The sequence below is a fragment of the Carassius gibelio genome, chromosome A19 (assembly GCF_023724105.1).
Source record: "Carassius gibelio isolate Cgi1373 ecotype wild population from Czech Republic chromosome A19, carGib1.2-hapl.c, whole genome shotgun sequence".
Lineage (NCBI taxonomy): Eukaryota > Metazoa > Chordata > Actinopteri > Cypriniformes > Cyprinidae > Carassius > Carassius gibelio.
The window spans coordinates 29,302,756-29,321,616 of NC_068389.1; the positions used below are offsets into that span (position 1 = coordinate 29,302,756).

At 45.4% G+C, this 18,861-nt stretch overlaps 1 protein-coding gene across 1 annotated transcript; it reads left to right on the top strand.

Moving 5' to 3' along the window:
* Positions 1 to 2,494: 2,494 nt before the first annotated feature.
* LOC127934928 (adhesion G protein-coupled receptor B1-like) lies at positions 2,495 to 18,060 on the top strand. The gene is made up of 32 exons (XM_052532489.1): positions 2,495 to 2,992; positions 5,079 to 5,927; positions 6,537 to 6,686; positions 6,774 to 6,869; positions 6,953 to 7,117; positions 7,202 to 7,366; positions 7,510 to 7,674; positions 7,797 to 7,961; positions 8,052 to 8,153; positions 8,287 to 8,393; positions 8,481 to 8,675; positions 8,765 to 8,833; positions 9,094 to 9,202; positions 9,323 to 9,466; positions 9,676 to 9,751; positions 9,904 to 10,006; positions 10,151 to 10,194; positions 11,978 to 12,101; positions 13,027 to 13,130; positions 13,333 to 13,435; positions 13,519 to 13,669; positions 13,755 to 13,824; positions 13,915 to 13,981; positions 14,065 to 14,150; positions 14,232 to 14,403; positions 14,485 to 14,580; positions 14,671 to 14,707; positions 14,983 to 15,617; positions 15,733 to 15,768; positions 15,856 to 15,960; positions 16,101 to 16,151; positions 16,246 to 18,060. Exons 2-32 carry the CDS (start codon positions 5,216 to 5,218, stop codon positions 16,441 to 16,443), a joined length of 4,602 nt encoding a protein of 1,533 aa, XP_052388449.1. The 5' UTR covers positions 2,495 to 2,992; positions 5,079 to 5,215; the 3' UTR covers positions 16,444 to 18,060.
* The last annotated feature ends 801 nt before the right edge of the window (positions 18,061 to 18,861 follow it).

Consider the following 18,861-nt stretch of genomic DNA (forward strand, 5'->3'; position numbering starts at 1 on the left):
CTCTGTGTAGGGCTCTTGTTCTCGGGCCGGGTCGGGACTCCCTCACAACTCATCCAGGAGTTTCCTTCTGTGAGTGTGCACTCCTACACACACACACACACACACACACACACACACACATGGCTGAGTCACCACCACAGAACCTGAACCCACGCTCACACACTGCAGCCTGATTCTCTTCTCTCCTTCTCCAAACGCTCGTCCTGCTTTTGAAATTGAGTCTTGGTTCTTTTGTGTGTGTGTGTGTGTGTGTGTGTGTGAACTCCTCACACTCCTTGTCTGAAAGATAAGCACTTCTGTATTGTGTGTTTGTGCTAATTTCCGGTCCGGTCAGTTCTGACCTATTTCAAGGCCCCTAGAATCTGCCCTAAATCAGTTCAGTCTGAACAACAGACAGGTTTGTCATTCAACATCTGTTCTATCCTCAGGTAATTGAATGAATCTCACAGGTCTGACTCTTTTTTTCACCCTATATATAAATAATTTTTATTACTGTTTTGTTTTAAACGTCTATATAGTTTTTATTTATTCTTTTTAGTTTAATTTGTTATTTTAGTACTGAAAATGGGAAATGTTGCTTTGTTGACTAGCTGAAATAAAATAAAACGTTTTTATATTTTATTTCAGTTAACATGTTGTTTTTATGGATTAAGCATACAACAATAACCAAGATATAACTTTTTGTTTTGTGTTGTCTTTCTTTTCCGATTCAATTCTCTTGGGGGAAACATGGAGCTGAAACAAATTTTGCAACAAAAGTGTATTAAACGTGACATTTCATAGTAGTAAAACTTAAATATAAATTTTTGTTTGTTTTGTTTGCTAAGTAAAAAGTACTCCAGTAATCTGTGTTTTATTTGCAGCCATCAGTCAGGACAGTGATATAAATCACAGAGAGTCCGATCCTTGACTATCACACACCTGAACGCACAACATTTACACGCTTCTTGTTTCTGTCCGAATACAGAGCTCCTTCTGAATGGCCATCAAAGAAAGATGTGGTTAGCAGTCAGATGGTGTAGTTAGGAGGATCATGCCAACCAACAAACCTGTGTGTGTTTCTCAGAGGAGCTGTTTCACATCCGGCGCCCTCTAGAGGCAGCAGTGCAGTATGACGCCTGCAGAGACTCACACTCTTACTAACAGCCTGTGTGTGTGTGTGTGTGTGTGTGTGTGTGTGTGTGTGTGTGTGTGTGATGAAGGCCCTGTGTTTCAGAAGCGGGTCACACATCAATGACCCAGAAAAATCACTCCTAATCAGGGCTGAGTTTCTCAAAAGCATCTCTAAGATGATCACTGGTGGCAATTGCTCTACGATCTACTTATCTTCTGGAAGTCTCTTCTTGAGCCTGAGCTGAATGCCTTGAGAGTGAACAGGTGCCGCAGGATCTCGAGGAGGTCTTCATTTCCCTGTCAGTGCAGTGAATCATACATGCCTGAATAAGTGTTTTCCTACCTTTGCTTCCGCTGATGAGTAATGCGCACACACTCTATTCTCAGGGTTTGGCTGAAGTTCATGTGAGGAATGGGCCATCAGCGGAGGCACTTACTCGGACACACGGCAGATCTGCGGGGTTTCGGTAAACATTGCGCTGGACGTGCATGGAGCAGACACACGAGTCTGAGCTGTTTTCAGCATGACTTACTGTGGTCATACTGTCATGATGCCGGCTCTGGGAAGAAAACGCCGACTCTCCCGCGAGGCTCTCCTGGATGGAAGCGCGTGAACGCCCTCAGTCCGCGTGTGCGCGCGTGTTCGCATGACGAGGAGAAATCGAATTAACTTAAGCACATAAAGTTTGCTACAGTTCTTACAACACACAAACCAAAAAAAGAAATAAATTAGTCAAATAAACTCCCCGTGTGATTATAATATCATCCAAAAATAATACTTTATGATACTCTATTGAGGTAGAAGCAATTTTAGTAGTAAATTTCACAAATAGTTACAGAGAAGCGACAAGTAACTCATTAAATTCAGCGTGAAATAGTATTCAATTAACAAAACAAAGTTAAATTAATAATTTGTACACACAGCAGTATCAAATAAAACAATCAAATAAACGCCTTCAACTGTGATACTACTTGTTTAATTGTGCTGTGATTGTTTTATAATTCATTTTGAATAAAAATGTTGTTTGATTATGGTGTAAACCAAAAAAAAAAAAAAGTGGCGTAGAAATTGCTCGTAAGTTTCACAAATAATTAAAGAAGCGGCAAGTAACAAGGTGAATAAAGCATTAATGAAGTCGAAAGACTTAAAAGGTAAATGTAGCCTACTTCAATAATCATGTTTACACGATTGATTGTCGATCGTTTGATGTGTGTCAGTCGTATTGATTAGTGTGGGCAATCAGGTGTAATGATGTAACTCTCGCTGTCAGTGAGAGAAAGCGCCGTGAAGTCTCTCTTTCCGGTTCTGCGCTCGTGTGTGCGCACATCGGCGCTTCCCTTCGTCTTTCTGTGTGTCCAGTGCGCGCGCGCGAGCACACACACACACACACACACACACTCTCCCCCGCGCACTGTCTCATTCATCGGTGCGCGCGATCCACGCAGGGTGGAGGGGTTTATAAGGCAGCGCGAGGAGGCCACACGCCACTCCGACTCAAACACTTCAGACCACAAGCAGCAAGACTCCGAAGCCGAGAGTACAAGTACCAACCGTGACAGGAGAAAAAAGCAGACCGAGAAAAGCGAGCCTCCGGAGCTCCGCGTTCGTTCTTTGCCCGTTATTAGCTCGCTTGCTCTCACTGGAATACAGAAGCAGCAGAAGCAGCAGTAGAAGAGGTTGGTAGTAAACTCTCTGGAGTTTGGTCAGAGTCGCTTTGTGCCGTTGCGCTTGTGGAAGTGAAGTGCACCGAGACTTGGACATCCAGCCCGGGACGTCTGGACGCGTTTAGACCCGTTCCCGCATCCCAGCATTCCCGGGAAGACTCTGAGACTGTCGGATGGAGAGCGCTTTTTAGACACGATAGAGCAACAGCAACAGGTAATAGAAGCTGCCATTTGTTTTATTTTGTTTTATTTTTATTTTTATTTTTATTTTTTTGTTTTTGTTCTTGGTTTGGTCAGTGGTGCTTAACTACCTGGAAATGTGCGGTGCGAGTGTGGATGCATGTATGCACGGGTGGATGGTGCTGAAGTGTGCCGCTGTCCGCGGTGCTGAACCGCTCTCGACACTCGCTTCTACAGGCTGATGCTGTGTTGCGCTATTTGTCTTGTTTTGGGTTTGTGCGTCTGACTTTAGTGAAAAGAAGTTCTTTTTGCAAAAGTAAATAAACTCTTGCAAACGTTATTAACAGAAGATTACTTAATGCTTATGCTTATTTAAATGCTTAGTGAGTATTGATGCAGCTCACTAAATTCTACATTTAGTTTAGTTGATTTCATTATCTGCACCTTTAGTTCTAACTGCAACGCATTTTATAATAAATCAGTGTTCATGCGCTTTGCATTCTGTGTTTACTTGAAAAGTTGTTGCGTGCTATTGATTTCGCTCCTCTTTTCAGACTTTGACTGATAATGTCTGCAGCGCGTGCACGAGCGAGCGGCTCGACTTTGCATGCTCAACGAGTTATTTGTTTGCACATATCGATAAATTAATTATTTTTTTTATTTAATCACACCTCACTGCAAAACGCTTGAAAGTTGACTATGTTGCAATTCATGGTTTATGCTGCAGTTCATCTGGCATGAAGATAAAGAAACTCATGACATTTTTTTTGCAAAGGATTCGTCCTGCAGGTGTGTGTCTTTCATGAGAGTTGTTTGTCAAAGTGTATGTGTTTGGTCATGCACACAGTGATAGTTTGTGTGTGTGTGTTATTGTTCTGACAGCAGTAGACACACATTGAGATGTCTCAGCAGCAGATCTGAGCTCACAGATGGCTCCTAGTGTGCTTGGCAGAGCCATGTATGTCTCAGACTTCCCCAGGATTAAAATCAAAGTGTAAATGTTTGCTTAGATCTGATACAATCTAGCATTCATCCCAGGATCAAATCAGCCAGAAGACATCAGGGGTTAATGTGCGCTGGCTTCACTTGTGCGGATTCACATAAACTCTGTGCATCTGTCTGTCTCACTCTCTGTCTGTCACTCTGGCACACACTTCCTGCTGACTCTACTTCAGCTCTTTTGAAAATCAGCTGTTTCCATAACTACAGATGTAATGTGTAATTTCAGCCCCATTTGGGCTATAGAAAGAGGTAAAGTGGCAGAGCTGAAGTACTCTCATTTTCTGTAGAGTCGATATTTTCCGGTTTCTCAAACTCAACAGAGTGCAGATAATAGTGATGTAACTGAAGACAGCTAACAAAACACAGCAGTGATTTATCCTATTTTATACAACTGTTGAGCTTTAGTTTTTCAGTCTCACATTATCAGATCAGAATGAGGAAGGTGATGATGAAGATGAGGGGTCATTGGTTCTCTCAGAAGGACCTCTCACAGCTGCTCTCTCTTTTATCTCGCCCCTGAATGAGTGTCTTTGAGCTAAAGAGAGTGAGGCGCCGAACAAGGCAAGTTCTATAATAGAGCGAGGGACTGTGCTTGGAAAGAGAGGGGTGTAGCGTGTAATGCACAAACATGCTCTGCACGTTTCTCGAGCACCTGTAGCTATGGCAACAGTCAGACTTGGACACTCACAGAGAAAGTTCTGCAATCGCTGCAGTCTTTCAGGGAGGGGGCATGTGTTCCTGCAAAAAATATCCTGCTCTCTCACTGTAAGAAAGTTTCGTGGGTGTGAGCTGAGTCTTCGTGGACGTCAGTTTGACGCAATCGTCTCTGCCACGTGTGAAAGCGTGGGCAGTAGAGAACGAGAGAGCGATGTGGAGAGAGATTCCTGTGAAGGGCACTGTAATTATAGTCTGAGTGTAATGGCAGTTCGCGCATTAGCGACAGCACTCTGACAGGGCTCGTTCGAATGCACATTAATGCTAATGGAGGGTACAGCTCTCGTCTACAGATATGATTCAGATGGCAGACCTGTTCCAGTATGATAATTATTACAGTGACTGTTCTACTGTGATTGACAAATTCTAACTCTGAGTGCCTTCTGTTTCTTGTTTTCCCACAGATATGTCCCCTTCAATCTAGTGAAGAATCAAACCCTCCATCCACATTTACTACAGTAAAAAGATCAAACCCCTGCCAGATCAAAGAAGCCAAGTTAACTCCTATCAAAGGGTCCACCCGTCCTCCTGAAGTTAAAACATGGAGTGGTGGTCCGTCTCATTGGCGCTGTGCGCTTGCATGTGTGTGATGTTCACCCCGAGCATCTCCACTCCCTCTGGGCCAGCGTCTGCCACCTGTGCCACCCTGGAGCAAAGCCGCTTCTTCGGTGTGTTCTCCTCTAAGACTGCCCTGCCTTCAACGCCTTGCTCCTGGACCCTGCAAAACCCTGATCCTCGCCGATACACTGTCTACATGAAGATCACCAAGCCTACCGAGTCCTGCACCCCACGACAGGTCCGAACCTTCCAGTTCGACTCGTTCCTGGAGACTTCTCGCACATACCTGGGCATGGAGAGCTTCGATGAGGTGGTCCGACTGTGCGACGCTTCCTCCGCGGTGGCCTACCTGGAGTCCAGCAAACAGTTCCTGCAGGTGCGGAAGGTGATGCCACGTCTTGGTATGGAGCCCGTGGAGGAAGACGAAGGGAACGACGAAGGCAGCCAGTTCAACGCTGAGTTTCTGGTCGTGGGGAAGAGGAACCCGAGTATGCCAGCCTGTGAGATGCTGTGTCAGTGGCTGGAGGATTGCCTGGCCACCAGCACCCATGGAAACCCCTGCGGCATCATGATGACCCCCTGTCAGTGCTGGGAACCTCCCAAGAGAAAGACAGCTGGCTGTTACAGAGGCGGAGTCTACACCGACAAGTGCACGCCCACCGTTAGAGACAGCAGCCGCGACGCCGAGATCATGAGTAAGTGTGTGAAATGCAAGGGTTCCGTAGCAACTTGTTTGGTTGGTAAAAATCAGGCAAAATTGTATGCTGTTCTGTCGATGTGGTTCTGCGGGAGCAGCTGCACCGCAAGCCTCCGTTAAAGCAGTCAATGCCCTGTGCTTGAGGTTGTCATAGCAACTCGCTCGGGCTCCAGAAGTACCACATACAAAGAGCGCCTCATGTACCCGAGGCAATTCACCCTTTCAAACAGTCATATCATGTGGTGTCCTGGCATTTGGCCTTCAAAGCTCCGTTTTGTTTAGAAAAGGTTCAGAAGTGTTTGTCTGTCTAGAGACTTTTCACCCCACTCTTATAGCGGCTGCCTCTTTGACATTAAACCTACATTTATGACAAAACAATGCCACATCGATTGTCAATAAGTTGACAGGCAAGATTTGATGCCTCTATTGAGCTCCTGAAGTGTGCATGCTGATTCCTGAGTTGACCAGCAGATGTCAGCACTGACTGCAGCATTAAACATGACTCATTCGCAGCGAATGTCCTCTCCTCCACCTCTTCAGCATTACTCATCCACCATGTGCACTTAACAGAAGTGATGTGGAGCTGATCTGTGTGATGTGTTTGCAGAAGGCTGGAATGGATGGGGCCGCTGGTCCGAGTGCAGTAACGAGTGCGGCGGTGGAGTCCAGGTGCGCAGCCGCGTGTGTCAGCCTGAGGACGGTGTCTGTGAGGGCGTCGTAGAGGAGGGACGAGCCTGCAACCCTCAGCCCTGCATCGGTCAGTTCCACGTCCATAAATGTGCACTGAAGTAATCCAAAAGCATGCTGTCAGATCTTACATGTGGGTTTGTGTTGATTTGTTCAGGTCAAGTCCAACAGAGGAGTCAAGGTCTGCGTTCCATCATCAGCCAGCGACATGATTCTGATGGCACCATCATGGGAAACCAGGCCCCTCATAAAGGTGTGTGTCTCTTTTGGAACATTAGAAAGCAGTCCGGAATAGTGGAGGTCATTTGCTAAATCATTTTCTTTGTTATGCTGCAGAAGAGGTCCAGCAGGACACGTGGTCTTCATGGAGCACGTGTTCAGTGAGTTGTGGTGAAGGCTTGCAATCTCGCACACGCTCCTGCATGACGTCCACTTACAGCACCCAGTGCAACGGCCCTTTGAGAGAGAATAGATCCTGTAACAACACCGTCGCCTGCCCAGGTACTTCAGATCTTGCATACAGTGCCTACTTTCATTTGTCTGGATCATGGAATGAGGGATTGATTAACGATAACGTTTTTGCAGTGAACGGAGCGTGGGACGAATGGGCTCCCTGGAGTTTGTGCTCATCCACATGTGGTCGTGGATACCGTGATCGTGTCCGTACCTGCAAACAGCCTCAGCACGGAGGACAACCCTGCCGTGGACCGGTCAAACAGACCAAGTTCTGCAACATCGCAGTCTGCCCAGGTCAGTTAACTGACCGCTATTCCAGATCTCAACACCAGATGGCACTGTTCACCTCAGAAATGCAAGCCCTTTTCAAATGCAATAAGGAAGATGACTGTGGAGCTTCAATAATGATAATTATTCTGTCTTTCCCCTCTGCATAGTTGATGGCTACTGGAACGACTGGTCCGCATGGACTCCTTGCTCTGCCTCTTGCTCGAATGGAACGATGAAGAGAACTCGTGAGTGTAACGGTCCCTCGTACGGAGGCTCAGAGTGCAGAGGAGAATGGCAAGAAACCACCAACTGCTTCCTCAGAGACTGCCCAGGTACAGTATTCATCTCTAAATACTTTCTAGTTTATGAATATGAAGTGTTTCTTGTGAATGGTCCGTAAATGGCTCAGCAAGTGTTTTTATGAAAGATACTCAAGTGTGTTGTCGCCCTCTAGTGGACGGGAGATGGCTGTTGTGGAGCTCATGGGGCAGTTGCAGCAAGTCCTGCGGTGGAGGTCATCAGCTCAGACAGAGAGTGTGTGAAGGACCTTATTTTAGTGGAGAGCCCTGCAACGGAGATAAAAAAGAACTGCGAAACTGCAACGAGAAGCGGTGCCCAGGTGAGAGCTCAAACCAGATGCTTTACTCGCAGCAATCTATCTGTCATTTTTGAGGCAGCATGGTTAAGTGCTTTAAAATGTGTCTGACAGAACCTCACGAGATCTGTGGAGAGGAGAACTACGGCAGTGTGGTGTGGAAGAGAACGCCCGCAGGTGACACAGCGGCTGTGTCCTGTCCTTCTGATGCCACAGGTACTGATCACAGATCTCAGTCATCCAGCGCTCTAGTTTTTGTGTGTTGAATGTGGGTCATAGCCTGATTTTAGTTAGAGAGACAGTCTCTTCCTCTGGATGGCATTAACCCTTCTCTCCCTGACTCCTGCAGGCCTGATCCTGCGCAGATGCACTCTGGACGCCGTGGGTCTGGCCTTCTGGGAGAACCCCACTCACATCAAATGCATCTCCAAAGAAATCCTGGACATCCAGACCCAGGTAAGACTCACAGAACACTGTCAACAACATACTAGCACTTCATGTTGGCCTAAAGGACAGAGTTCTCAAAGGTCGTTCTCCTTCCAGATGCGTGATCACGTGAATCAGTCTCAGAGCGGTCAGCTGGTTGATGGCGTGTCTGAGGTGCTGTCTAATGTGAGGATGGTGTCGACTGACAATCTGAAGTACAGCGGTGACCTGCTGGCTGTGATGGAGGTCCTGAGGAACAGCACGGAGATCTTCAGAGGCTCAAAGATGAGCCTGAGCAATGCAGATGTGGAGGTACGCTAAACCAAAGCACATAACGATGATGGGAAAAGTGTAAATGATAGAAGCTCTGGTCTAATGAACTTGATTTGTTTGACCCACAGAATTACGCTCACACCATCAGTAACTTACTGCAGGAGACACACCGAGAGAAATGGGACGAAGCTCAACTGGTAAGTCATCATACCAAAAAAGGGTGAGAGGAGAAATAAAGAAGCAGAGAAATGGAGCGCACCCACATGCCAATCTGTGACAGCAGACACCGCCAACACCTCACACACCCACACACACACGTCACAGCTCTAACACACACTAATGAATCAGTCACCAGACCATTCTAAGAAAGAACTGAGAGATTCTCTATGTGTGTTTTATATATATATTTTATAATAGTTTTGGTTGGCAATAACAGTGCTGTTTTGCTCTTCTGCAGATGGGCGCAAACATCAAGGAGTTCTTCAGTCTGATCGAGAACTTCATTGACATGATCGGACGTCAGATGAGAGATTTCCAGGACATCTACGAGGTCACCGACAATCTTGGTGAGTGTGAAACAGGTCACGAGTGTGGGGCAACAGTGGATATATGAGTGCAGCACATGCTTTGGTGTGTGTGTGTGTGTGTGATTGTGTTTGACTGGTGTTTTCTGACCATCTCTCCAGAGCTCAGTGTCCAGAAGCGTCCCCGAACCATGACCTCTGATGTGACCTTCCCCCTGAAGGGCTGGCGGGGGATAATCGACTGGGTCCGCAATTCAGAAGAGAAAGTCACAGTGTCCCGCAGCGCTCTGAGTCTAGATGTGCCAGGTACACACACACACAGAGACACACACACACACACACACAGACACACACACACAGAGACACACACACACACACACAGACACACACACACACACACACACACACACACAGAGAGACACACACACACACACACACACACACACAGACACACACATATTCTGACGTGTGTTTGGTGTGAAAGGAGACTAATGCGGCTCTGAATGTGTGTGTAGATGCTGAGCAGAGCACAGGGTTTGTCACCGGGATCGTTCTCTACAGAAATCTGGCTCCCATCCTGTCCTTCCAGAGGTAAAAGAGTTACAAACCTTCTGATTTTAGAAATTGCATTACTGTTAAAACTCAGAAGTTATGTTTTTGTTAAATAATTAGTTCATTCATATAATTTTAATCAGTGAATGATATTATATTCAATTCTGATCGATCATCTCTGGCTCGTGCAGCAACAGCACGCTGCTCAACTCGAAGGTCGTCACGGTAACGGTGAAGCCCAACCCTGGCTTCCTGTCTGCACCTGTTCAGATCAACTTCCCTCACCTGCACAATGTGAGTTGCCATGGAAATATTCGTTCGTTCTGTTCTGTTCTGAGCGTGTGTGTGCAGTTGAAGACTGTGGAGGAAGTGACATGTGACACGGATCGAACTCCTCCTAACCAGACCTCTCACCTCCATCTCTCTCTCTCTCTGCAGGGCACTGTGAACGAGACCTGCATCGCCTGGGACGAGAGCGAGAGGTGGGTGGAGCGCTTGTGATTCTGTGTGTGTGTGTGTGTGTGTTGTTGTCGCAGCTCTAAAGGTCACACACTCTCTTCTACCCTCAGTACAGTGTGTCATCTCCACACCTCCCTGACAACCGCTAATCATATGCAAATGAGCCTCCGCCCCCTTACACACATCACTTATGATCTCATGAATATTCACAGCAAGTTCAAAACTTTCAATGGTTTTCACCATCCCACTGCCCACACAAACACTCACACGTACACACACATACACACACACACACACACACACACACATCAAAAGTTGGGAACCTAATTTTTCTGTTTTTAAATCAAAGCATTCAGATCTCTGAACTCCATATATCTATATCTATAAAAATACATATATATTATTCACCATGAGTTTTACAAATGTTAATTTCAACAGTATTCTATTAACGTCATGTATTTGCAGAGAACATTCTCACAATGATCACATTATCAGTTATCTGATCTATAATAATGTTCTCAAAAACAGTAATACATTGTTAATGGAATGTTTTTCTGAAACGTTTTAGTTTAATGTATTAGTGTAAATTAGTGTAATGTTTGTTGTTGTTGTTTAAGATAAGATTTGCAGAAAGATAAAACTGAACATCCCTTAATATTTTCTCTAACATTCACATATCCATGAAAAAAACGTTTTAAAAAAATGGAGAATGTTTTCAGAACGTAATTGGAAGGTTAGCAGAACGTTCTTACAAATGTATTTTTGGTAGCACAGTTTTGACCAATCAGCATTCAGAACACAGCTATCCATTTCCATTTTTCCGTGTGATTTTCCTCCTGTGACACTGGTGTGATTGTGCTATCGGGGAGTCTTTGTCTCTCACAGGACATGAGCTCAACCACCTGCCATCAGACCCGTGCCAAACACACACACACACACACACACACACACAGAGAGAGAAACAGTTGTGTTTCTGTGCTATCAGTTCCTTTATTGGTGTGTGTGAAGAATATCTCTGAAATACACCAGGACTTTATTGGCATGACTATTTTTTACATTTATGCATTTACCAGACGCTTTTATCCAAAGCAACTTATAAAAGAGGATCAAAGGAATGAATCTGTTTTACATGCAATATTGCCAAATACAGTATACGAACACAAATAGTGCACAAACAGTGATAGAAAGCAAAGCAAAAAACATAGTATAAAATAGAATGACATTGGATTTATGCATGAAGAATATTTTGAACCTTTCAGACTAAATATTCCTTAAAAATTGCTTCCAAAAGGGTTTCTCAGTGATGCATATAAGATGTCATTTATTTCTTAGTGTAAAGAATATTTTAATGATCGGAATAAAAATTTTCCAATATAAAGAATCTTTAGTGGTTCCTTAGATGTTACAGGTTAATATAACCATCAATGCTAGTAAAGAACTTTTTTTATTTTATTTATTTATTTTGTGTTCTGAGCGCATTGTAAAATCACCAAGAAGAACAATTTGGACAAGTTACCATGATACCATTTTATGAGAAGATTGTTAGCCTGAATGCAATGGAAGTAACTTTGGATAAACGCGTCTGCTAAATGCATACATGTATTTAATTTATGTATTTATACCATGATAGAAATAGCTGGAGTTGCATGTGAATAACACGTTATATATCTGACTGTTAAAGAGCATCACTGTACTGTGGTCTGAAGCGTGTGTGAGTCTGGATGAGCTGCTCTGCTGCTGAGTGTGTGCGCAGGTTTATTTCACAGTGTGTCTAACCTTTGTGTGTGTGTGTGTGTGTGTGCGCAGCGCGTCTCTGCTCGGCTCCTGGTCCGCGCGCGGCTGCAGATCTGTGTCGCGCGACTCCAGCACTACATGCATCTGTGACGGACTCTCCACATTCGCCCTGATTGCGCGACCGAATCCCGATCTGGTAAGTGTCTGATCATCCCCGGTCTGTGTGTGTGTGTGTGTGTGTGTGAGTAAGTGAAAATCGATGCTGCCGTTAACCTCTTTCATCATCGATCATCGGGTGATCGGATGTGATCGAGTTTAATCTGTATCTAACGACAGCTGATCGAGATGATGCAGTGTTGTGATCGATCGCTTCTCATCAGGACATCATGTTCTTAGGAATCTAATTCGGTTGATTTCGTGCATGTGTTTGTTCGGTGCTTAAAATGCGTTTGTGTGATCGGGATCGTTGTTTTTGATCTTTTTGGTGCAGAAGCAGTTGCCATGGTAACTGCATCCGCAGCCTCGCGCTGTAATTCAGTTATCGGCACCAAGCGGAGGAAAAAACCCGCCCCGCGCTGCAACGCAACGCATCCTAACAGAACGCTTCCGTTTATAATCACATACGCGCCATAACGGGAGCGTCGTGCAGTGCAAGCATGTTTAAAAGACCTTTAGTTATATGCCTTCCGTTTGTGTGTGTGTGTGTGTGTGTGTGTGTGTATGTGTTGAGAGGAAATATTAGGATGTGTTTCATTCTGCAAGGGCAAATGAAGGTGGAAAGCAGCTGGTGATGTAATACGCACCTACTGTGGTGTGTGTGTGTGTCCACAGGTGTGTGAAGTGTGTAACACTCATAATTTCAGAGGTGAAAATTGTCCACCTGCAGGACACACACACACACACACACACACACACACACACACACACTTGACATCGTTTAAATGTGCTAATGTGGAGCAGCAGTGAAGGAATGTGGAGCATCTCTCTCACCTTCACGTCTCCTTCACATCAGCTGCCCTGTTTCTGCCAGTCATTCTGTCCAGAGGGAGCTGTGTGTGTGTGTGTGTGTGTGTGTGTGTGTGTGTTTGCATTAACACTGATGTTACTGTGTTTCTTCACAGAACATGGATAAGTCTCTGTTGCCATCGGTTACGATGATTGTGGGATGCGGGGTGTCGTCCCTCACGCTCCTCCTCCTCCTCATCATCTACGTCTCTGTGTGGAAGTAAGAAACTTGCTTGATTTACCGAATTAATGATTTGTATACTGTTATATGTATTAACCTGAAGAGAAACATGAAATATTATAGACAAAAGCCATTCATCTCATAATTAAAGACCAGTTTTTATGAAGCAGAATGGAACTACAATAGCATCAAATTCTGAATGATTGGATCCCATTAACTGATGTTCTCTCTCTCTTCTCAGGTACATCCGTTCTGAGCGCTCAGTGATCCTGATCAACTTCTGTCTGTCAATCATCTGCTCCAACGCCCTCATTCTGATCAGTCAGACACAAGCACGCAACAAGGTATAACCCTGAGCCTGAAGCTGAGCGTTCACATCAGCTCCGATGACCAGCGGCTCACCTGTCACTCCGTCTGTCTCTCACAGGTCATGTGTGCTTTGGTGGCAGCTCTCCTGCATTTCTTCTTCCTGTCCTCGTTCTGTTGGGTCCTGACGGAGGCGTGGCAGTCCTACATGGCCGTTACGGGCCGCCTGCGTAACCGCATCATCCGCAAGCGCTTCCTGTGTCTGGGATGGGGTGAGTGTGTTTGTGTTTGTGCTTCTGTAGAGTGTTGCATGTCTCAAGCGATGGGGTGTTTAACTCTCTCTGGATTCTCTCTCAGGTCTGCCTGCTTTAGTCGTCGCTGTTTCGGTCGGCTTCACCAAAGCCAAAGGATACGGCACCGTCAACTAGTGAGTATTTCCCATCTTGTTTCCCATCTTTCTTTTTCCATCAGTGTCTTTGTGAATTTAACACTGGTGTTTCTTCTTCTTTCCCCACAGCTGTTGGTTGTCTCTTGAAGGCGGTCTCTTGTACTCATTTGTGGGTCCAGCAGCTGCTGTCGTTCTGGTGAGGAGCCGCTCTTGGACACTGCATGATCGACAGCATGTGCATTGTTGAGCCTTCACTGACGTCTCCCTGTGTATTTTCAGGTCAACATGGTGATTGGAATTCTGGTTTTCAACAAGCTTGTGTCCAAGGACGGCATCACAGACGTTAAGCTGAAAGAGAGAGCTGGGTAAGAAATACTATTCATACCTAATTAAACACCAGTCACATTAAAGAGTCCAGAGCAGGTATTAAATGCAGTGTCCTGCAGGGCGTCTCTGTGGAGCTCCTGTGTGGTTCTCCCTCTTCTCGCTCTGACGTGGATGTCTGCAGTGTTGGCCATCACAGACCGCCGCTCCGCACTGTTCCAGATCCTCTTTGCTGTCTTTGATTCTCTGGAAGGATTCATCATTGTCATGGTGCACTGCATCCTGCGCAGAGAGGTCAGTACATTCACAATCGAAGCAGGAGTGCGTTTAACATGTTTAAGTGTGCCAGAGCTCATAACGCATGATGTGTTTCAGGTCCAGGAGGCGGTGAAGTGCCGTGTGGTGGACCGCAAAGATGACGGGAACGGTGATTCTGGCAGCTCTCTGCAGAACGGCCACACACAGCTCGTGGTGAGTCTACATGCAAGTATTCTCATGCACTTTAAATAATAATGATAATATTTATAACTCAAATTTCTCCTCTTTCTTTCCTGTGTACAGCCTGACTTTGAGAAGGATGCTGACTCAAACCGACCAGGTGAGGATATAAACAACAGATCACCACATTCTTATCACCTTTGAGCAGGGGTGTCCTGGATAATTAAGCTCCAACCCTTATTAAACTCAGCTGAGTCTTTTGAAGATTACTAGAATCTGGAAGCTGGTTGTAGCTAAATTCTGGATTAGACACCTCTGCCTTATAGCATGAAACTTGAGGTGTTCTTATGGTTCGGTAATGATAAGAAACTAAACTAGGATTGCTTTGGGCTCCAAGAGGACTGTATTCTCACATGCCTCTCTGCCTCCCTTCAGGTGGAATGAAGAGCTCATCAGAGGAGAAGATGCCCCCTCCACAGATGCCCCTGCCCCTCGGCCCAAACTTCCACACCCTTCCGTCTAACCCTAGCACAAAGAGCCACATCCCCCCCCTCCCTGAATACTCCAGCCACACGCTCACCCTGCGGAGAGAGAAAGGTCGTGGAGTGGACCTGTCCTGTGGCAAACCCATGTACGTGTGTGACAGTGAGCTCTTCAAGCAGCTGGATGCTGATCTGGCCCTCGCTCAGGCCGAGAGCATCTGTGCGGATGGCAGCGGTTATGTGCTCCTGCCCAACACCACCTCAACCCTTCGTTCCAAACCCAAGGACGACTCCAGTAACTCCAGCAAATACAACATCAGCACCGATCTCCCACAGGCCCGTCTCATGCATCTGAGTGGAACCTTCGCCGAACCGCAAGCTGCCTACGCTGTCAAGACTCTCCCCGCTGACCGTGTTAGCGTATCATACTCGGAGCGAGACTCACCCATTCAGAACATCCACAACATCTCCAGCGAGAGTCACGTGACCAGCAGTCTGGGCGACACGTTCGACTCCATGAACTCCATGATGTCCAAGAGCGAAACCATCTCCACCTTGTCCATGAGTTCTTTGGAGGTCAGCGAGGGGGTAAGAGACACAATTTAGTCTCGCTAATGCTACTGCAGAGCACTGCATCTAAACTAATTATGCAATGTATGTGAAACTAAAGTTTGCTGTGGCTTCTTCTGCTTAACTCTCACAGAGGCAGAAATCTCGTTACGCAGAACTGGATTTTGAGGTAGTTACTCCTACAGAGTTTTCCACTGTGGATGAATGTAAATCTACAACAGTGCAGTTTTAACCCTTTCCTTTCTCTGTCGTGTAGAAAATCATGCACACACGAAAACGCCATCAGAATATGTTCCAGGACCTGAACAGGAAGATGCATCATGCTGAGAAGGACAGGGAGTCTCCAGCGTCTGACAGCAAGGTGAGCCGCTAAACAAGACGGACATTAGTGGAACTCTCTCATTTTTGCATCAGAGCAGCCATTATTTAATGTCCGGCGGACATGAACACTTTTACTCTCAATCATTTGGTATTTAGAGTAATGCTATCTTCTCTCTGCAGTCCGTTAGATGGAGCGTTTCCTCAGCTGGAAGCGACAAGACAAACCACAGCGTAAGTGTCTTGATTTCGACTGTCTGTGAAGCACGTTTTCTCATTCACTGCCAACTGCAGGGTTTATAACACTGTTCCCAATGTATCTTTCCAGGATAAGCAGCAGGGAGCAATGGATCGGTCCTGGGAGAGCATGAGCAGGTCACAGGCGTCTCCTCCTGCTTGGGTCAGGAAGGACATGGAGCCTCTGCAGGCGTCTCCTCTGGATCTCCAGGGCTTGGAATGGGAGAAGGCCGGAGCGAGCATCCCTCTGGTGGGCCAAGATATCATCGACCTGCAGACAGAGGTGTGAGGGCACAGCATTTAACCCTGAACACCTCGGTCTGTTTTTGATTTGGGAAAGAGAGCAGAAATGAAAGGATGAGCATGAAGAGTGCACAGAGGTACCTGTACCCATCTGTCATTTGAATATGTGTCTCTCCGGCTTCAGAAGTAGCTCTCAGCTCAGGATGACACTGACCTCGGTCATAAGAAGGCGTCTGAACTGGGAGAAAGGTTTTCCGATCTCCATGCAAAGGTTGGTTCATCGAGAGCTTTTCCCAACACGCTTCCATCTGGTCCAGGAGGTGGTGTGGACGCCTGCCTGTGCTCTTTCATTTTTCCACAATTCCGCTTAGGAATGGTGCGAATCTTCCTGCAGGAGGGACGAACGCTTTCTTGGCCGCTCGAGTATGGCCTTTGGCGGCCCCTTCCAGAGCGTTCTCTTCGGTCAAGAGGCCGATGTCTCCCATGAGCCACTAGGGGTTGTTAGCTGTGCCGAATGGACACAGATGAACTGCAATCGCTGTGGTCTGTGTTATTTTGTGCTTTCCGCAAAGCATTTCTGGACGCTTCCATCAAACTTTGGGGAAATAATTGTACTGAAAACTTGACTATAAAGAGCTGAGCATTTACTTTCCATGATTCCTCTGTTATTATTGTAATTAGTTGTTATTATTAATGTTATTTATTTGGTTTTATGATCGTGTTTTGATTTTTATGATTGTGTATCTCCTCTTGTCTTTATACCTGTGTTCATCAATGTTTATTTTTAAGTATTTTAAGTATTTTACTGTATGAAACCATTCGTTCATTCCGGAAACAGCAGCAGGAGGATCTATCCCAGCATAAGCAGCTGATATTCTCAGCATTCTGGGAAATGTAGTTGGAGCAGCAGTGACTGTGTAGCCTTGGACTCTTTGAGGACGAGCTGTTGTTTCCTCCTCCGCTCCATTGGATCAGACCACTGTGTTCCCTCCATTCCCACCAGCAGCTCTTTCTACGGCCTTTTGAACGAAGCCCCAGCACACGTTATGGGCTCCTGCCCACCTGTGAACTTCCGCAGTGCCGGCGGGAGATGTTCCCAGTGCAGTATTTATGCCAAACAATAGACTGGCATCAGTGCGATATGAGGACAGATGCTTGATGCCCAAGCAGGACTGACATTAATATCTTGGCAAGATTTTGTTAACCATTTTCAGAGTTTTATATCATCTTTTTAGAGCACATAGAAACATTTATGACAACACTGTTCATGGACTGTATTAGCTATTAAACGAGAAGGACAAAACAAGACGTTGTGTCTTGCTGCTAAAAGAATGTTCAGGAAAGAAAAATATGATATAGTAATAGCCTAGAGATATATCTAACTGTGCTTCAGGAAAATCCCCTAGAGTTTTTTACTTGATTCCTCTATATTGTTGAGACACTAAACCCTCAGTCTTCTGTACGGTCTCTTGATTTATAAACCTGTTCGTCTCTGTGTGCCGATATCCTTCCTTGCGTCTCTAAGTTTGCGTGAGGTTCCCGATGTCTGTCTGAATCTCCAGCACCAGAGTCTCTGTGTATTTGACTTCCTCTTGTGATTGTACAGTTTTAACAACGATAGGTGAAAGTGTCTCATTTCTAATAAAATAAAAAGTTGAAATTATACAGTGTCTGTTCTTCACTCTCCTGAAGAAGTTGCTTCTGCAATACAAGCAGCGCCGATCAGAACTGCAAAAATCAGACTGTTGGGTTTCCCGTCATTGGTCAGTCAAACATCTCAGTCACTCCTCAAACTCACATGATGTCAGAAGTTGAGATGCCAACAGATCAAACTAGCAGTGACTCACTCTGAACAGGAATCTGACACCACAAACATCACACACTCCAGCTTTAATGATAGCAGTTTGGGGAAAACTCTGCTGTAAGAAGATGTCTTGTTTTCTTGCCTGATGTCTTTTTATGAATAAATATTAGATTGGTTTCATTAACATCAATATAATTACCAATTTTTCCCCAAAAGGCTTATTTCCATTTTTTCTATAGATGAGCAAAACGTTACACAGCAGCAGGATAAATCAAATGACTAACGTGTCTATAATTTGGTTGTTAGCATCAGGGCTCTTTCTCTCAGGAAATTAATCTGTTTTTACGCAGCAGGAATATTCAGCTCAAGGTTTCCTCTGTTTACAGGATCTCTATTAATATAAGAGAGTGAAAACTGACCTGCTGGACACAACAATAAACTCATTACATCAATCACAGTTTATTGTGTAAAAGGATAAGGTGTGCTGAGTAGTTGCTTTGCAGTTACTAGGGTCCACTGGGTAGTTGCTATGCAGTTGGTAGGGTGTTCTTGTTTCTTGCTATAGAGTTGCTAGGGTGATCTAAGTGGTTGCTATGCAGTTGCTAGGGCGTTCTGGTGGTTGATATGTGATTGCTAGGCAGAAGGAAAAAATAAAGACAT